This window comes from Gobio gobio (genome assembly GCF_949357685.1).
Source record: "Gobio gobio genome assembly, chromosome: 4".
NCBI classification, from domain to species: domain Eukaryota; kingdom Metazoa; phylum Chordata; class Actinopteri; order Cypriniformes; family Gobionidae; genus Gobio; species Gobio gobio.
This window is the reverse complement of record NC_137100.1, coordinates 57,269,826-57,288,645: the sequence shown is the minus strand read 5'-3', so window position 1 is coordinate 57,288,645 and position 18,820 is coordinate 57,269,826. Positions and strand designations below refer to the sequence as shown.

The following is an 18,820-nucleotide window of genomic DNA, read 5'->3' as shown; positions in this document are numbered from 1 at the left end:
AAGGAACATAGGTGCTTTTATTCATCATCATAAAAATGGGAGATAAAGCTGAACACTGAATGGAGTAATGTGTTGGGTTTCTATTCAGTGTTTAATGAGATAGTTCACCCAAAAATGAAAAGTCTGTCATCATTTACTCATGTTGGTCCAAACCTGTATGGCTTTCTTTTTTCTGTCCCAAAATGGCAAATAAATAAATAGATAATCAATACAAACAAATGAATACAAAATCATCCTAAAAGTACCATATGTGATCCACAAGACTCAAATTCCTAAATTTCAGAACAAAGCAACATTTCAAAAACCTTGAAATCTGCTGTACTTCTCCTTAGCATGTTCATAACAGTTTATAAGAGTAGTCATGTGCACTTTGTGAACACAAATCTCTTTAAGTCAGATCTTTTAAATTAATCAGTTCATCTAGTTCAGAGATAGGCAACTTTGGTCCTGGAGTGCCCCTGTCCTGCAGAGTTAAGCTCCAACCCATCAACACACCTGAACAAGCTAATCAATATCTTCAGGATTACTAATGCTCTGTCCCAATTCGCCTACTTATACTATGCCCTAAAAGAACGTACTGTTTTTGTAAGAAAAAGTATATCCTTTTTAGCAGAAAAGTAGGCAAGCTTTGGGACATGCTACTTTATCATAATTGCTTCTTTAACGGACAGCTCTGTCGCTTAGTTACGTGCATCCTGTCCCCGTTTAAACTGCCCTGTCAATCATCTTGTCACAGTTAAAATCCTCCACATTCTACTTCATTTCATTTCTTACTGTTTGATCTGCCAGTCATTGGTCTTTCATGCCGTGAACTCTCCGCATGTGTTTGCAATTTGCATAATGATGCATTTAAAAGTCATTTTAACAGAGGGCCAGAAATGTATATTTAGTCAAATATAACGTGAAAAAAACAATCATTAAGGCTGTGTGACATATTTTAACTTCAAAACTAAGTAATTCACCAAAAGACGCCGACTTTGGGACACTACTCATTTTGTACCTACAGTAAGATTAGAGTAAACGTTATAGTTACCTACCCAATGTGTAGAATATCGGATAAAACACACCATTGAATTATATTTGAAAGGATTAATGCCACTTCCATAGACATCAGTAATATTTTACAAACTATAAAGGATTTTAGCTAGTACTTATCTGTATTTAAATGCCAGAAATATAAAACAAATATTATGGGGTTGAAAACACTGAAGAGTTGGTTTATATGACTAGCTCTGAGCACGTCTGTCCCTGGTTCAGCAGTCAAACTCGAATGCAGATTTGAATTTAGCAGTTGATCACGTGACGCACTGTCTGTTCTAATCACACCGGTGTGATCGTACGTTTCAAATGGTTAACTATCAAATGTAAAAATATTACATATAATATTACATATTATAAAAGGTGGCACGTGCCTCAGTTTGAATAGGTATATTACACCTCGGAAATCAAAACTATGATACAAAAAAATTAAATAGCGCACTTGTCATAGGGACTACTTTATGACTTGAAGCTTCTTTTGTGCTCCACAGAAAAAAGGAAACATGATTGTAAATAAATGACAGAACTTTCATTTTTGGTTTAGCTAATCCCCTACGTGTCTTTCTAATCATAAGTGTCACAAGTTTTTAAAGCTGTCTGTGTCCTTCTTTTCTTCTCTGTCAGTATCTTTGGCTCCTTAATCTCTCCTCTGGCCACTTTCTTCTCTCTACTGATGGTTTTAAAAGCATTAACCTGTTTAGCATCTACCACACCCTATTAACACAGATAACAGAGTTCAAACAACCTGGACTAGCAAGTATTATGAGGGCAAACATACTTCAGCCACGTACCCACACAGCACTGCAAAAGCATCAATGAACAGCATAGAAATAAAATGTTTTTTATACACTATAAAGTTTGGAACAACACAACTTTCTTTGAATATTATTTTGTTTATTATTAGTAGTGGTCGACTGGTATGGATTTGATGGCATTGACAAATAACATTGATTTTAATTTAAAAAATGCTAAGTGAAATGATACATATATATAAATGATAAATTATATATGTATAATAATACAAACATACAGTACCGGTCAAAATTACTTGTAGACTGAAATTACTTCTGTCTTCAGTGTCACATGATCTTTCAGAAATCATTTGAAGATCATTTCTTATTATTATAAATGTTGAAAACAGTTTTAGCTTTTTTCAACATTTAATATTTTCACCCTTAAAGTGCATATTAGTACCTTAGAGTAGCAATAATATGCACCTTAAGGTACTATTTTGAACCTTTTAGGTGTAACAAAGGTACAAAGATGTCCTTTTAAAGGGGCTATATGCGTTTTTCTGAAATTTAAACTCGCGACTGACACCTGTGGCCAAAAAACAGAACTGCTCTCATTTTCTGCTCGCTCTCGCAGCGGTGGTGACGTCACGTCCGCAGACAGCGCGGGAAAAGACGACCCGCCAGAAAATAGGAAAAATAGGATACAGGCTTATAGGTGCACCCACTGTGAGCGGACAAGGTGTCAGTATGCTCATCAGGAGATGTTTGAGTCATAAACGGTAAAATAAAAAGGCTATTGTTACGTTTATTTTGGGGAAAAAGTTGCATATAGCCCCTTTAAGGGTACTGCCCCAGTGGCAAGCTGTTGTACCCCCAAAGATAACATTTTTACAAAAAACATTTTTGAGTGCAGAGTGCAGCCTTGGTGAGATTAAGAAACATTAAAAAGCCTTCATGTTTCCAAACTTTTGACCGGTATTGTGTTTTAGATATTACTTATGTTAAAATGCAATAGACTAGAAACGTTTTGAGACAAACTTTACAAGACACTTCAAAACACTTCTTTAGCATGTTCACATTCAGAATGAGCAACAGTTAAAGTGACTCTTTCCTTTGTAAACACCACTAATAATGGCACTTAGTGATGGTAGTCAGTCTGTATATTACAGTGCAGTAGAAAGTCGTGTGCAAAGGTTACGCAGACATATTCATGGATGGAGCACTGAGTGCTCTGACAAACCAGCTAAAAATATGGATTACCAAGAACATGTGCAGTGCTTTTCAGATCAGGAAAGCTTTCTGGGGAAACTTAAAAAGGTTAAAATAATGCACCACCATTGCATTTCGTCAACAACAAAAAAAACAACACGTCCATGATTTTTCAAACTATACACGTTTGTATGTACATCCATGGGTTTTTCTACAAATGCAGGACATGCTTGTTGTTGGTGTAGGTGGTTGGATTTAGGCCAGTGTGCTCCTGGTAACCAGCTGTCATCCTCGGACGCAGGAGCCGGGGCATGGGCGAATCGGCTTTACTTTTCCACTGCCGGTGACCCGAGTATAGCTACGAGCCTAATAAAGACCGTTAAAGCCCACAGCGGCTGTCTGTGCTCTTCTAAGAGGAGTGTCTAACCAGCTCGAGCTGAAGGCAAACGGGTAATTTTATAGGGACGTTGACACAATGAAAGGCCCCCGACTGTGTCGTTTAACATTGTGGGACAAGTAAATCTGGCTGTGGTTACAATGGCGGTATGTGCATAATGCACAGGGGAATGAGAGGAGGGGCAAAAACTGTGCATTTAGGAGGAAGAGAATGCATTCAAGCCAGATCAGTGAGATTTAATTACAGATCTGCCTCCATTATTATAATCATAATTACAAAAAGACGTATGCTACAGTCCTGGGAAACATTCAGAGCAGAGAAACATTAGCAGCCGTTAAGAGAAAGTGTTTTAAACACACTTCCATTTCAGAGTAAGAAATGTTTAAGACTTTGGTTTCTCTTCCCAATTCACTACAGTTACTTTTTCGCAGCAGAAATGACCATGTGGTGTTCCAAGTGACTTGTTCCTTTAAGGTTTTTGACATGCCTTGAGGATATCTTGGTAAGTGTTGCTTGGTTTTCAACTACTGTAACCATAACAGCAGGCCACACAGAAGGGATCCCTGGGATTCGACAACTCGCTCATATTTGCCGGTGGTAAATTTCTCTTTTAAAGTGATTAATGAACACTTTAATGCTTTTTCCCCATGACAAAGGCCAAGGCTATTTAGGTTAACCTGCAGATGTAATGAAGTGTAGATCAATTATTTTAAATGGTGGTTTGGGTCGTGGGGCCTAACGAATAAAAGCTGCATTCAAAAAAAGGGGGCTTTTGCAAGAGTTAATACATTTTCCGTCATCAGGATTTACAAAAAAAAAAAAAAAACTTTCTACCAATACTATGTACACTTGTACTGGTTTTCTCATGTTAGAATTCAGTGGTCAATAAGCAAACTGCACAAAAAAAGAAAGAATTAACTTTAGCTGAATTCAACAGTCATTTTAAAGCCATTGTTCATTTTACAAATATCTTTGGCAAAATCGACTGTCAGCTGTCAAACTGTGATTGCCTTTGGCCAAAGTAGTTGATAACTACATTTTAACTAGTAGCCACATTGACAATTCACATTTTAAACAATCTCCAAGCAATTATCTGAACTGTGCCAACTAGCTATATTAAGACATCAAATGGCAAGAAAAGCTGTGTGCCAATTTAGAATATAGACAGGGAATAATCCATAAAACATAAGCTGCTTTTCCACTCAAACTACCCGAAACAATCTGTCCCAGGAACGTTTCCACCGCAGGAACTTTCCCCATGAACTAGGGTTTGGGGTGGTACTCGTTGTGTTTCTACCGCAGGGACCAGGGTCTAAATGAAGTTCCAGGTACAAATTTCCCCCTCAGAAAGTGCGAGGTAGTACTTTTTCAAAGTTCAAGAACTTTTGAGGGTGGGACTTAGGTGCTAAACATGCTGATTGGTTGAGTTCACGTGCAGGAAGAGTTGTTTGCTATTCGAATCAACACTGGAGTTTGATGGACCAACGTCGAGCTTCAGGCTTAACTGGAGCTGGAAAGTCGCACCCAGTCCTACGTCACCAGACTAATTTGCCTAAACTTCACGGTACTTTAGACTGCGATGGAAACACAGACAGCAACAGGTCTGGGGGCGGGGGGGTTCCTGGGACAAATTGCTCTGGGTAATTTCAGTGGAAACACGGCTATACACTACCATTTAAAAGTTCGGGGTTTTTTATAAGATTTTAATTTACTCTGCAAAGATGCATTAAATTGATCAAAGGTGACAGTAAATACATTTAATAAACTTGAGAACCAAATCTGCATGATTAAAATGATTTCTGAAGGATCATGTGACACTGAAGACTGGAGTAATGATGCTAAAAATTCAGCTTTGCATCACAGGAATACATTTTAAAATGTATTCAAATAGAAAAAGTTATTTTAAACTGTAATAATGCCTCACAATATTACAGCATTTTTTACTGAAAAGAAAGCAGACTTGGTGAGCACAAGAGACACTTCTCTTAAAACATCTTACTGATACCAAACTTTTGAATGGCAGTGTATGTAAACAAAAGCTTTAATGCATTCTGGCGTAAATGCCAATAAAGCCATTTGTGCATACTTAAAATATATACTTCAGTTTGCAACGACACACAATATTAAGCCCCAGAAATGTTTACTTCATTCAGCGCATACTTGAAAATCTCTGAACCACTGCACTCTAATCAACGGAGATTTGGAGCATGTGGCATTGTATCATCACTTCAAATACCAATCATTAGATTTATGCCATCAATTCACTGATTCATGCTCACATCATAAACTTTTACCAGTATCGTCCACACACTTTCAAGTCGGGATATTTGGTCCACCACCATAGAACATCAAAGAACAGACGTCTCTCAGGTCTTTATGCAAAATGTCTGCGAATCTTCCAACGCAGGCTGATTTTGATTGTGAGGCTAAAACTTTCCACCTGGCTTGAAAACAAAACCACCCATTCTTTCCTGCCCTCATTTATCTGTTGGCTGAAGATCTGCTCAGCACCGACTGGCTGACTTTCCTCCCTCTCTCGCTGGCCTTAAACTCTTCTGCTAACGTAACCTGAGATTACTGTTGTTAAAACAGAACAAGTGGGTCATTTACTGTTCTCATCAAAGGCACCTGGCTCAGAGACAAACTGCAGTCAATGCTGGGTTTGTTCTAATTCTTTTCAATCACTACCTGATTGTGGGAGCAGTTATGAGGCACATCTGATCGTAGGGGTTTGGTAATCCACTTTAAATACAGAGGAGGAGAAATGGAGAGATTTACAGAAATGGGATCAGAACCTGCAACCCATCAACGAACACATGGGCAGCATCCTAACCAAGATGGAGCTTCATAAACCTATACAGACAGCAAGTCCACACAAAAAAAGTATTCTATGGGACAGTTGTATTATTAGCATGTCTCCAAACTAAATAAAATAGAAATTGTTTAATTAGATATTAAAAATAGTAAATACTTTTCAGTATTAAAAGAAATATATTTATAATCAACATTTCTCTCGCTTCATCCATCATTTCGGTTTTACTTTGTCACAAAATTTGGCATAATGCATTGTGGGATCATATTTTGGCAGTAATTAGATTTGTTCATTTCTGCATTGCTTTCTACATCTTATCACTTAATACAAAAGATAGAGCAATGTATTGGTCAGGTCAATTAATTGGATGATTTTTGGTCAGTTTTCAAAAAATCTTTCAAAATCAATGTCAATATGGTATACATTTTCTATTTTCAAATATTAGTGAATTTTGGATATATAAATTAATATAAAATATAAGTGTGTGTGTATACACTACCAGTTAAAAGTTTGGAAACTTTACGATTTTGATTGTTTTTGAAAGAAGTCTCTTCTGCTCACCAAGGCTGCATTTATGTTATTAAAAATACAATAAAAGCTGTGATATTGTGAAATATTATTAAAGTGTAAAATAACTGTTTTCTATTTGAATATATTTTAGAATGTAATATATTCCTGTGATGCAAAGCTGAATTTTCAGCATTACTCCAGTCTTCAGTGTCACATGATCCTTCAGAAATCATTCTAATATGCTGATTTGCTGCTCAAGAAACATTTATGATTATTATCAATGTTGAAAAAAAAAAGTTATTCTTTGATGAATAGAAAGTTCAAAAGAAGAGTATTTATCTGAAAAAAGAAAGCTTTTGTAAAATTGTACTACCTTTCAAAAGTTTTGGGTCGGTAAGAATTGTTGTTTTATTTGGGGGGGGGGGGGGGGCAAAGAACTTAAACGAATACATTTATTCAGCAAGGATACATTAAATTGATAATAATAATAATAATAATAAATGTTTCTTGAGCAGAAAATCGGCATATTAGAATGAATTCTGAAGGATCATGTGACACTGAAGACTGGAGGAATGATGCTGAAAATTCAGCTTTGAATCACAGAAATAAATTGCATTTTAAAATATATTCAAATATAAATAAATGCAGCCTTGGTGAGCAGAAGAGACTTACTTCAAAAACAATCAAAGTAGTACGGTTTCCAAACTTTTGACTGGTAGTGTATACACACACACACACACTTATAGGAAATTAGCCATTAATATTTGCTTTGCTGAATCACTGCAGTTTTAAAAATTGGCCCATATATCTTAGAAGGTAAAATAATAATGCTGCCAACGTTTTGAAGCATTTTTCAGGAAAAAAAAATATGCCTATGGTGCATTATAAATCTGCCAACTAGGTTTTGGAGCATTTAATATGCACATCTTCCAAGAACTTCCAAGGACTATCCGAGACACTCAGTATAAGGATTTCCCTACTTAGACTTAGACTAGATTGCTTAAAGTAAAAAGATCCTTGATGAAGTGATATATGACCCAATGTCCATCTCTGGAGCAGATGGGGTGTCTGTCTGTGAGCCAGAAGGGTGCCTGACGATGCCTTACTGCAGCAAAGCCTTTAGCTTAGCCTTGCCACAATACTGTCCGGATTCCGTCAGTGATGTTTGATGCCGATCCAATAGTTCAGCATGCAATGCCTGCTTTTTGTTGGCTAGCACCATGCCTGCTAATCCTTTCTAACGTTGATCCAATTCTTGGCAGGTTTGTGACAGCATAATGCAAGATATCATGATACCTCACCTCCTTATAAAAGAATGCATTAGTAGGATGATATGCATCCTTTCAATGGGAGATTCACAACAATTAATATAGCAAGAATGATTGCATTATATGAAATATAACAACAAGACGACAAGATATCTGACATGGCAAGCCTCATTTCTAGTGACCATGCTGGAAGATTGAAAGTATGTCATAAACAAATTGACCTGCTTTAACTGTCAAAAAAGCCACGACCATTTTCCACTTTCAAGTGCTAACAAAGGCCTCCATTCTGAAATAAAGTGGGTCATCTTTAACAAAGCCATCTTTAGGCATCAGCTAAATGTCAGGATATAAGGAGCATCTGTTGAGCTTTTCATTGTGTAATGTCTATTCTTGCCCTTAAAATCTCCTCGCAGATGACAGCGCAGAGACAATGTACCCTTCATAATATACGACCTGCCACCGAGCAGGTCCATTTGTTAATGAAATGAAAATGCGTGCCATGAAAAGAGCCCGTAGGTTTGCAGTAGCTACAAAAGAAAGGTGCTGGACCCAGACTATCACACTCACCGAAATTACATAATCAGCTTAGAGGTAATTCTTGGCGCTGAGGAGATGAGCTGGAGAAAGGAAGTTGCAGGCGAGTCCAATGCAGTCATATAGCAAAACCGCTTTTCACCCATGCGACACACCTCCCAAGAGCATGTGGTGTTTTTCAAGTGCTAAGAGCATTAATGCTTTTATCTGGACACACAATAATCTGTGCTTTCTGGCTGAAGGAAAAGAGACTTTCTAAGATTCTGGAGGATGAATGCACTTGAGCTGAAGCCGATTCAAATAAATTTTGCTTCGCTTACTGTGAAATTACATTTTTGGTCCTGAAGTTGGACCCTGGTCTACCTTTATGTCCAAAAATAAGATGATCTAACTGGCATGGGCGCATACAGTCAGTCAATTAATCTGTGTGTAAGGAGGGCATGATATTACTGCTGCTCTCCACAGATCTTATTTTAGATTCTGTGTGTATTTATATATAGATTGCAATGCATCATCACCATTAAGTATTAACAAGCCATAATTTGGTGGTAACAGATTTCACACATTTCTACAGTATATTTTAGATATACAGAAATGTATTACTTAATATCACAAAAGACTGTGATTTAAAGGGATAGTTCACCCAAAAATGAAAATTAGCCCATGATTTACTCACCCTCAAGTCATCCTTGGTGTATATGACATTCTTCTTTCAGACAAATAAAATCGGAGTTATATTAAAAAAGTCCTGGCTAATCCAAGCATTATAATGGCAGTAATAGTTGCTCTGTTTATGAAGTCCATAAAAAAATCTGTCCATCAAATAACGTGCTCCACACGGCTCTGGAGGGTTAATAAAGGTCTTCTGAAGCGAATCGATGCATTTGGGATAGAAAAATATCCATATTTAAAACTTTATTAAGTAAAATTTCGGCTGATCGCCTTCCGTGGAAAAGTGTCAAAAGTGCCTTCTCGCAATTCAAGATGCGTACGCAATGTCTGACGAGCGTAACTGGTCACATGTTCAACACTTTTTCCATAACTTTACTTAATAAAGTGTTAAATATGGATATTTTTCTTAAACAAACACATCGATTCACTTCAGAAGGCCTTTATTAACCTCCCGGAGCCGTCGGACAGATGCATTTTTTATGGACTTCATAAACAGAGCAACTACTACTGCCATTCTAATGCTTGGATTAGCCTGGACTTTTGTAATATAACTCCGATTTTATTCGTCTGAAAGAAGAATGTCATATACACCTAGGATGACTTGAGGGTGAGTAAATCATGGGCTAATTTTCATTTTTGGGTGAACTATCCCTTTAATATAATAAGTATATAGTCTGTTCACACAGTGAAAAAAAAGGGTGTCAGAATTGTACCTTTAGGGGTACAACAGCTTGTCACTGGGGCAGTACCCTTAAAAGACCGTCTTTGTACCTTTTAACTCCTAAAAGGTGCATATTAGTACCAAATGTGTACCTTAAGGTACTACTATGAACCTTTTTGTGGTAAAAAGGGTACAAATATGTCCCTTTAAGGATACTGCCCCAGTGACAAGCAGTTGTACCCCTAAAGGTAAACTTTTGACACATTTTTTCTTTCTTTTGTGTTTGCACTACGTTTCAGTGAAGTACGCACTTTTCTCACGCGATCAGCTGAGACGCAACCAGTGCTTTCCATGTCTCCAAACGGCTCAGTTCACAGTGAATGCAGTGAACTCCATCTCTACATGCGAGTTTAGCGTACATTTGGGAATGTAGCGGCCAACAGTTGCGCATTATTTTCACATTTGCATAATTTCCAACATTTTTGTGAGCAGATGTTTATAGAATTTCACTTGATTTTTAAACCTGTTTTCACAGAAACGGTAGTTTTCTGCCAAAATAAAAGCTCAACTGCAGTTCCCGTCAAAATAAAAGCAAGGGCCTATTAAGTAAAGAAGTTAGGACAACAGTATTGTAATTTCCCTACTGTAGCATAATGTAAAATAAAATACAGTACTTTTTATTAATTTGCATTTATTTCACAATATATAGGCTAATACTGTCATAGGAATAATAATAACATACAATTATTATTATTAAAAATCATTTGCATTTGTTTCACAATATAGGCTAATACTGTCATAGGAATAATAATAATACATTATTATTAGGGCCCGAGCACCGATGGTGTGAGGACCCTATTGGAATTGCTCAGTTTATTATTATATTGTAATTGTTTAGCTTCCTACAACACCAGTGTGAATGTCATTGACTGAGACACTATACCACGACTAAAAATAGGGTTGAGTCCCCTTTAAAGTTCAAAGTCAATGCACACCCTTTTTTTGTTAAGTTTTTTTGCACACTGAACATGGGTTGAAGCTCTTAATTTTGAACTCTCAAAGTGCACCAGATGGATGAATTTAATTTAAAAATGTACAACATTTTCTTACGAGGAGCCATGCCCCCGGTTTCCCTAGAAGGACAGAGGTCCAGCCCCCTCCTGTGTGATATGAGTACATTTAGCCTTGACTTCTTTGTAATCTGTATACAATACTACAATACAGGATTGCACAACTGCATATCAACATAATCTATGACTTTAAAACAACAACAACAACAACAGTATCTAAATATGTAATGGAATTACAAGTTAAACAACATTCCATTCCTCAGGTCAAAATCATCAATAAAACGTTGCTGGATCACTTAGCAACCCATGAAAACTTTGAGGACAGCTTCAGATTTAAGACCCATAAAGCAGCTATGACGTGGTTTCTTTTTGTTTGTGAAAATTTTAATTAGACCTTTTCCAAAACTAAACAACTAACTGGGACTGGATTTGTGATATTCTTCTTAAGAAGCTAAGAGATTTTTTAAGATGAATTCTAAGTTCATAAGAATGTTCCAAAGAGCAATTACAGAAAAATTCTTAAGTTATTATCAAATATTTTCTTAAAGGGAGAGTTCACCCAAATATAAAAAAAATACTGTCATCATTTACTCACCCTCACATTTTTTCCAAACCTGTATGAATTTCTTTCTTCTGCTGTGCATACAGGTCTGTTCAGCAGAAGAAAGAAACTCATACAGGGTTGGAACAACTTGAGGGTGAGTAAATGATGACAGTATTTGTATTTTTTGGGTGTACTATCCCTTTAAGAAGAATTGTATTCTTAAGAATCTAATTTTCAAATCCCTTTAGCCTGGAAAACAAGAAATTATACAGGTTTACCAAACCACCTGTTCCTAGATCGTGTCTGAACTACAAGAGGGTCCGACAGATCCTGACAGGTGCTGTGCATACTGGGAAATGGATCATCTCTTGCAGTAGCGTTAACAGCTTAGCCATCTGGGAGAGTGGCACGTGCCTCCTGTGCGAACATATCCTGCTAAATCCACAAAACAAGATGCAAAGTGTCTGCTGTGGTATCACAGTATACCATACACAAAACCGTACGTCAGTTAGGCTGGTAAACCTATTATGGGTTCAGTCAGGAGACACAATAAGAGTCTAAGCACAGCAGAGACGTGACTTATAGCATGCTGCAAGGTAACACTTTATTTCACAGTGTCTTTGTTACACATGTTACATGTATAGTAATGTATACTAACCCTAAACCTAATCCTAACCCATAGTAAGTACATGTAGTTCATTATTATTACTCGGTACTTAAATGTATAAATACAATGTAACACGGACACCTTAAAATAAAGTGTAACCCAGACAAATGTTATCTAGTTTATTACACATACATATACCCCCCCCACTCCACGAACAAAGTTTATTTTGCACATTAACTTATTTTCAAATTAAGTGAATATACTTAGTATATCATTTTGTATCAATATTTTTATGTGAGGATCGTTCTTCTCGAAACAACGCGTGCATGAAAACATGCAAGTGTCCTGTGGTTACTGCAAAAGCTACAATACTTTGAAAGAACCTGAGCTACGATCATAGTACGGAATAATGCAGTTAATCAAGTAGCATCGCTACTTTTAGTAAGTTACTCTAGCCTGACAAGCCAGACCCACATCAAGATGTTGGGTCTGGGAACACACCATTGGCAGGGCTCAATCCGAGGGGCGGGATAAACGGTTGTCTTTCAAATTCCCTCTGCATGCAATAGGATAGCGCTACAACCAACCAGAGCAACGAAGAAGGTGAAGCGGTTGATTAAACTTTCGATGTGTCCGGTCGGCAAAACTCCGAACACATCTTCCTTTTTTAAGAATGACTTCAGTGCCGTTCTTTGTTCTTTTCTCAAAGAAAAGCTTAACTCCAAGTCTTCCAGAGTCGCGGCCAAAGCCGATTCGAAAGACCGCTTTTCTCCAGCTTCTTTGTTTACAAGTAGCACGCGGAACCACCACAACTCTGCCGTCATTATGTTAAGCCCGCCCACCGACTCTATACACGATGTGATTGGCCTGACCAGAGTTTGGTTTTTCCAGCTCGCAAGCCAACGGAGAGTTGCTAGACGACCCTGGCTGCAAATTAGATTTCTAGACTAAAGTTACTCCCCAGCACTGCCTGTAATCCACTGACCTTTGAGATGAGCTCATCGTGATTGGCGAGATGTGCCCGGCAGTGGATGCAGCTGTAGGTTCGGTGACAGTTGGGCAGGTAAGCCTGGAAAGTTTTAGACTTTGTCATTTTGACCATCTCACAGTCGTGGTTCTCTTCACTGGGTTCCTCTGGGCTGGCACTAGACGAGTTGCAGCTCTGCTGAACTTGCTGACAGAAGAAACACTGGAAGATGCAAGCAAAAGCCGTCGTTGTTGTGGAGTGGGTGTGTGGCACGCTCCACACAGACACCACAGGAGAAAATACGACCTGGAAAAAGAAGGCAAGAAAAGGAGGATGGAGAAAGTCATTATTCATTGGCTTCAACCAAGCTATAAAATATAGGGTAACCTGAAACTGACCTTTAGGACTTAGTTCACCCAAAAATCCTCATGATTTTCATCATTTACTCAACTCATGTCATTCCAAAACACTATGACTGTCTTTCTGCTGTGGAACACAAAATGAGAAATTGCACTGGTTACTTTTTCCACACAATTACGATGAATGGGAAACAGAGCAAAAGCACCACAGAAGTAATCCATATGACTGTAAGCTTCACAAAAACATTCTTTTGAGTTGGTTCTCAAGTGCAACAGTTCACAAAACCAGTCTGAGGGAATCTTTTTTAAGGATTGGACTGATTTGTTTCTCTTGATCCACATTCCCTTGATTTAGACTCAATGATCCGTTGCAGATAACAAAACTTCAGATGACTTTGTATATAGTGCACAAGTTATATGGTCTACTTTTATGATACTTTTATGGTACTATTGCATTCTTTTTGAAGCTTAGCATTGCATGGAAAGAGTAACCATTAAGTGATGACAAAGTTTTCCAGGTTGAACTTACATTTGCATATATGCATTTAGCAGATACTTTTATCCAAAGCGACTTATGCAAACAATGCATTCCCTGGGAATCAATCCCATGTCCTTGGTGTTCCTAAAGCATTGCTCAACTTGTATTAACTAACTATTTTTGTTAAGCATGAACAATTAATCCTAAAATGGCAAAACATATTTAACATGTGCAAATGAGCAGCCCAAATCAGATAAAAGAAAAAGGAAAAGAATTTCCTCTTCACCCTTGACAGCGTAAGCCTGATCATCCTCTGAGACTGATGAAGTGTGAGTAATAATGATTTTCCCTCTAGGGAATACCACATATTTAACATTCACTTTTAGACAAGTTGTTTAAGCATGTCAAAAATGGCAGCTAGTTGCCCTGTGCACCAAGAGGACCAAGCTAAGCTCTATTGCCACTGTGGGAAACGCACGGTCTATTACACAATAACATCCACATCATCTTGCTTTACCAGACCAGACTGCCCCCTTTTTACAGAGCCCAAATAGCACTAAAGCAGTGAATTGATTGCGAAAGGTTGCACTTAAATCAGTTATTTTAGCTACAGCACTTCCTTTGATTATCATGCAAAACCATTGATCATGAACATGGTTCCATGATGCCACTGTATCATGGAACTTTTCTGCAGGGGAAGAGACATTATAGGGAATAATAATAATTACAGGCATTTCACACTTGCAGAAGAAAGTTTTAAAGGGATAGTTCACCCAAAAGTGAAAATTCTGTCATCATTTACTCACCGTCAAGTTGTTCCAAAGTTGCATACATTTCGTTCTTCTGCTGAACACAAAATATGATACTTTGAAGGATATGGGGAACTAAACAGTTGATGACTTCCATAGTAGGGAGAAAAATACTATGGGGCCCATCAACTGTTCGGTTCCCAACATGCTTCAAAATAACTTTTTTGGTGTTGAGCAGAACAAAGAAATGTAAACATGTTTGAGTAAATGATGACAGAATTGTAATTTATGAGTGAACTATTCCTTTTATCACTGGCAGATTTTAACATGTGGCTTTTCTAAACGCCATCTATTTTTAGACATTCATCATTCCATAGTTCACACGCTGTTCACACAGACAATCAGAAAATAACAGGAAACGCTGTGTAATGCGTTAATGAGGGGGCAACAGCACTGTATGCAAAAGAAAAAACAGCCACTTCCGCAATAGCACAGGAAGCTCCGACCATGCCGACCAACAAAGCGAGCGAGCTCTGCTCCTGTGGCGCCGCTGTTGCCAGATCTCGCTAAAAACAAGCAACACACTCTTACCTAACCAAAACAAGTCTGATGAAGCAACCCCATGCTGATTTTGTTTTGCATAAAACATACATTAATCAATGTAAAAAATAATATTGACGCTAAAATTTAGTTTTTTATAATATCATTTTCCTCAATAATTTAAATGTTTCACACATTAACTGACTCTCTAAGTCATTAAATAAATCTCACTCGTGCGCACAAAGAATCTGAGAAAAGCAGAAACGTATGACGAAAGAGGAACGGGGCTCCTGCGTCCAATAATTACATAATACAATTATGGGATGCATACAGCAGGTGGGAATATTTGACATCTGCTCCTATTAGTTGTCGGTCGATTGTACGTACGTCATTGTGATGTGAAGACCAAGTAGCCTACTTATCAATCTCAAATGCCAACAAGCCCTCGAAACGGCCCATAATTATAAGCGACTTTACGTAAACAAAACAATCGCTTATAATAAGCGGAGATGGCAACTCTGTCGCGCGTGCATGAAGAAGGCAACTATAGGGGTCGCGCAGCGCGCGATGTGGCACGCGTCTCGATGGAAATGAGAACTTTACCTGTAAACATTATATCTATAGATATTCAATATGTACGATGTGATTGCTCTTTTTTCCCCTTTCATTTTTACAAATCTATTAATTACATAAATATGCCCGAAAATAGCTCGATATTATTACCGATACATGTTTATATAAAAACACGAATTATAATGTAAGCACAAAAATAAGCACATAACGTGCTCGCGCAAATTACGTCAAGCGTGCTTTTATAAAGGCAAGTTATTTGGAAAAAACACAAATATCTATAATGTTGTAAAATGTGCGGAAAATACTGTTCGTTTATAATATGTTTATAACTGTTCAATCGGTAAAAGCGCCATGAAATAAAACCAAAGGACGGTCGATCAGAGGGAAGATCAACAGCAGACAAACAAAGGAGGCTCGTGCGCGCGTGTTAACCTGACAGGATAAGGCTAATCATGAGCATTATGGCTTAAGAAAAACAATAATAGTAGCTATAACAAATCTAACCATTTAAGAGCTCGAATGGGCACGATAAGCCACTAATCACTTATAAATCTAAGCAAGTTACTTATTCAGTGCAACTTATTCCGCATAAGCATTTATTTGTCTCTTTTGTTTTGCTTCCCTGCAAAGTGACAAACAACTAAAGCAAGATGTTCATAGAAGCAGTTCAGTGCGCCAACAATAGGCAACCAGTTACAAAAGGTGCAAATTGATTGTTGTCAGCGGGATCTTTAGAGCAAACAACAAAGAAACCGTGAGACCAACGTGGATCCAAAACAAAGGCTCGTGCTTTGACAAAACCAGGAAGCGCAGTGACACAGAGACAACGTTTTGAGTCTCGATATGTGCAAACACAAATGCCAACGTTAAATTGTCATTCCTTATGCAAACAAAATACCACATTTGTGTTTTTATACCGTACAATTAACTTACAAATCGCGTGCATGCGTCCAGCTGCACATTTTATCAATGGCAGACGAGAGATTTAGACAGGAAAGGTTTTGAGCTTGTGTACATTTACTAATAAGCACTCTAAAACAATAATCATATCAAACGTAAAGGTATATTAGTTTGAAATGAGCAGAAACTCGTCAACTTACCACTTAAACTGGATCTCAATGCGAAGTTTGGCATAGATTTTCTATAGGGAAGCTCAATATATTTCCCCCTCGAAGTATGCTTTGTAATATTAGTATGTGTTTTTTGTTTTTGGTTGTCTTGTCTCGGTGCGGATTCCGCCTGAGATCTCAAACTGAGACTATCTGACAGTTTTGTGTGTCGGTTAGGCAGTACATTTCTCTAGTCTTTGTTGCACTCTTTGTGTTTGTGATGCTGCTTTGGGGGTGGGCGGGGCGTCGCATTACTGGCGTGTAACGCGTCCAATAGCTGAGCTGCGAGGGCGTGGCTATCGGCGAAGCGAAAATAATCCCGGATGTGTAAATAAAAACAACGCAACTCAACGATAACATAGGTTAAAATTATGACTTAATCGGATCGATGTTTTGCATTATGTCAAAATGTGTAATGGATTTAGATTTTTTTTTAAAGTTAAGATTGAATAGTTCTTAGAATAGTCTTGCATGATTTGTAGTTATTATAACCCTAACTAGGCTACTTTAAGCCACATAATGTCACTGATTCCTTTTTATCATGATACACCCACAAAGACCACATGGGAAACATGCAATTCATGTCAACACTTCAAGACATAATCATTATAGAGCAATATTGCTTAATAAATGGGTTGAGACTTGTGTAAAGGGTGCGATTCACAGCCTGACAGCGTTAAATAAATGGCCCCCTCTTTATGCGTCAGCGAGCATCTGCTACGCCTTATAAATAATAAGTGAAGAGACTGCCTAAAATAAATGATGGTCACAAAAAAACCAACCCAGTGCACAGTTATAACAGCAGATGCGATGCATAACATAAACTCAGCATGAATGTCATTGTCATCATATTCACTGACAGTGCGTTGTTCAAAGATAAATAACCTATTACCTATTGACATAGGCAGGCAGGCAGACAGACACAGTGCTCCGACGATTATCAGTATTGATCAATAGTTTCAAAAGAGAGCAGTAAAAGCGTGAATTCGTGGAATATTCTCAAGTCCTCGGATAAATAAGGAAGCCTGACGCGACGCCACCACTGTCCTGATGATGTCATATGTTTTCATTCTGCGTCCCATTTTATAACTCCGCGCCATGGTAACTCACAGTGAAGCTTTTCACACTGACACAAGGCAATTATTACCCAGCTCAGCAGATAAAATCAAAATACAGAGTGTTATGGTTGACAGCGTCGTGTTTGAACTTGCTGCCTGCTGTGGGAATATAAAAACACAGCACTCCAATGTGACCTTCGCTGAGGCACTCAGGATGGAGTCCTCCTAAAGCAACTCACACGTTTGGCTGTTTGCACTGGAAAATATCATCAAATCTATATATATGAAAAGACAACAAGCCAGATGTTAAACGACGCAGAATTCGATACCTTTTGGGTGGAAGTGGAGCAGTTGTTCTCCCCACTGCAGGGTTTCTCATTCACGAGCACTGCTGAGGTGTCCGCATGTGTCACGACGGTCCAAGATGATGCTGCTGCTGCTGATGTTGTTGTTGTGGTTGTTGTTTAGAGAATATTGTTCATATTTCCTCCGCTCTGACAATCTTCTCTGCGGATTTTTCTTTCTTTTTTTGAATAAGACTGTGGTGCGGTCACGTACGAGGCGGAGGTCGCTATTCGTGTGCGCTCCACGCTCACTAACATTTACATCTGACCCATCTTCATTCACAAATATTTTGATCGCTAAACAAGTGACCCTTTTATAAAAATGCGTCCACACAAAAAAAGCTGCATGGGAATAATAATAATAATAATAAAAAAAGAAATTGTAAATTTAAAGTTGCGGTTGCAATTTTAAAGAATACAACAAATGTACCCTAGTTTTCCACAAGCTGTAGGTAATTATGCAATTATAATTACGATTAATAGAAAATGATAACATTAAAAAGAATCAGTTTAAGCATTTTGTGGTTTACTTAAATTTATAATTAGCAACATACATTATGCATAAGAGTGAAAAGGAAAATAAAATA

The 18,820-nt window shown here is 37.8% G+C and overlaps 1 protein-coding gene across 4 annotated transcripts in view; it reads right to left on the bottom strand.

The window, feature by feature from the left end:
• Nucleotides 1–18,514, bottom strand: part of ypel1 (yippee-like 1) — a 29,959-nt gene extending 11,445 nt beyond the window's left edge. Inside the window, exons 1-3 of one of the 4 annotated variants that reach the window (XM_079813920.1) lie at nt 18,219–18,514; nt 13,422–13,509; nt 13,042–13,329 (exon numbers count right to left, since the gene is read on the bottom strand). In XM_079813920.1, coding sequence (XP_079670046.1) covers nt 13,042–13,158 — 117 coding nt within the window. In that variant the 5' untranslated portion in view covers nt 13,159–13,329; nt 13,422–13,509; nt 18,219–18,514. Of the gene's footprint in view, nt 1–13,041; nt 13,330–13,421; nt 13,510–16,822; nt 17,051–18,218 lie in introns of those variants that run through there. The other 3 variants (XM_079813919.1, XM_079813922.1, XM_079813921.1) reach the window with 3 other exon arrangements.
• Between the last annotated feature and the right edge of the window lie 306 nt (nt 18,515–18,820).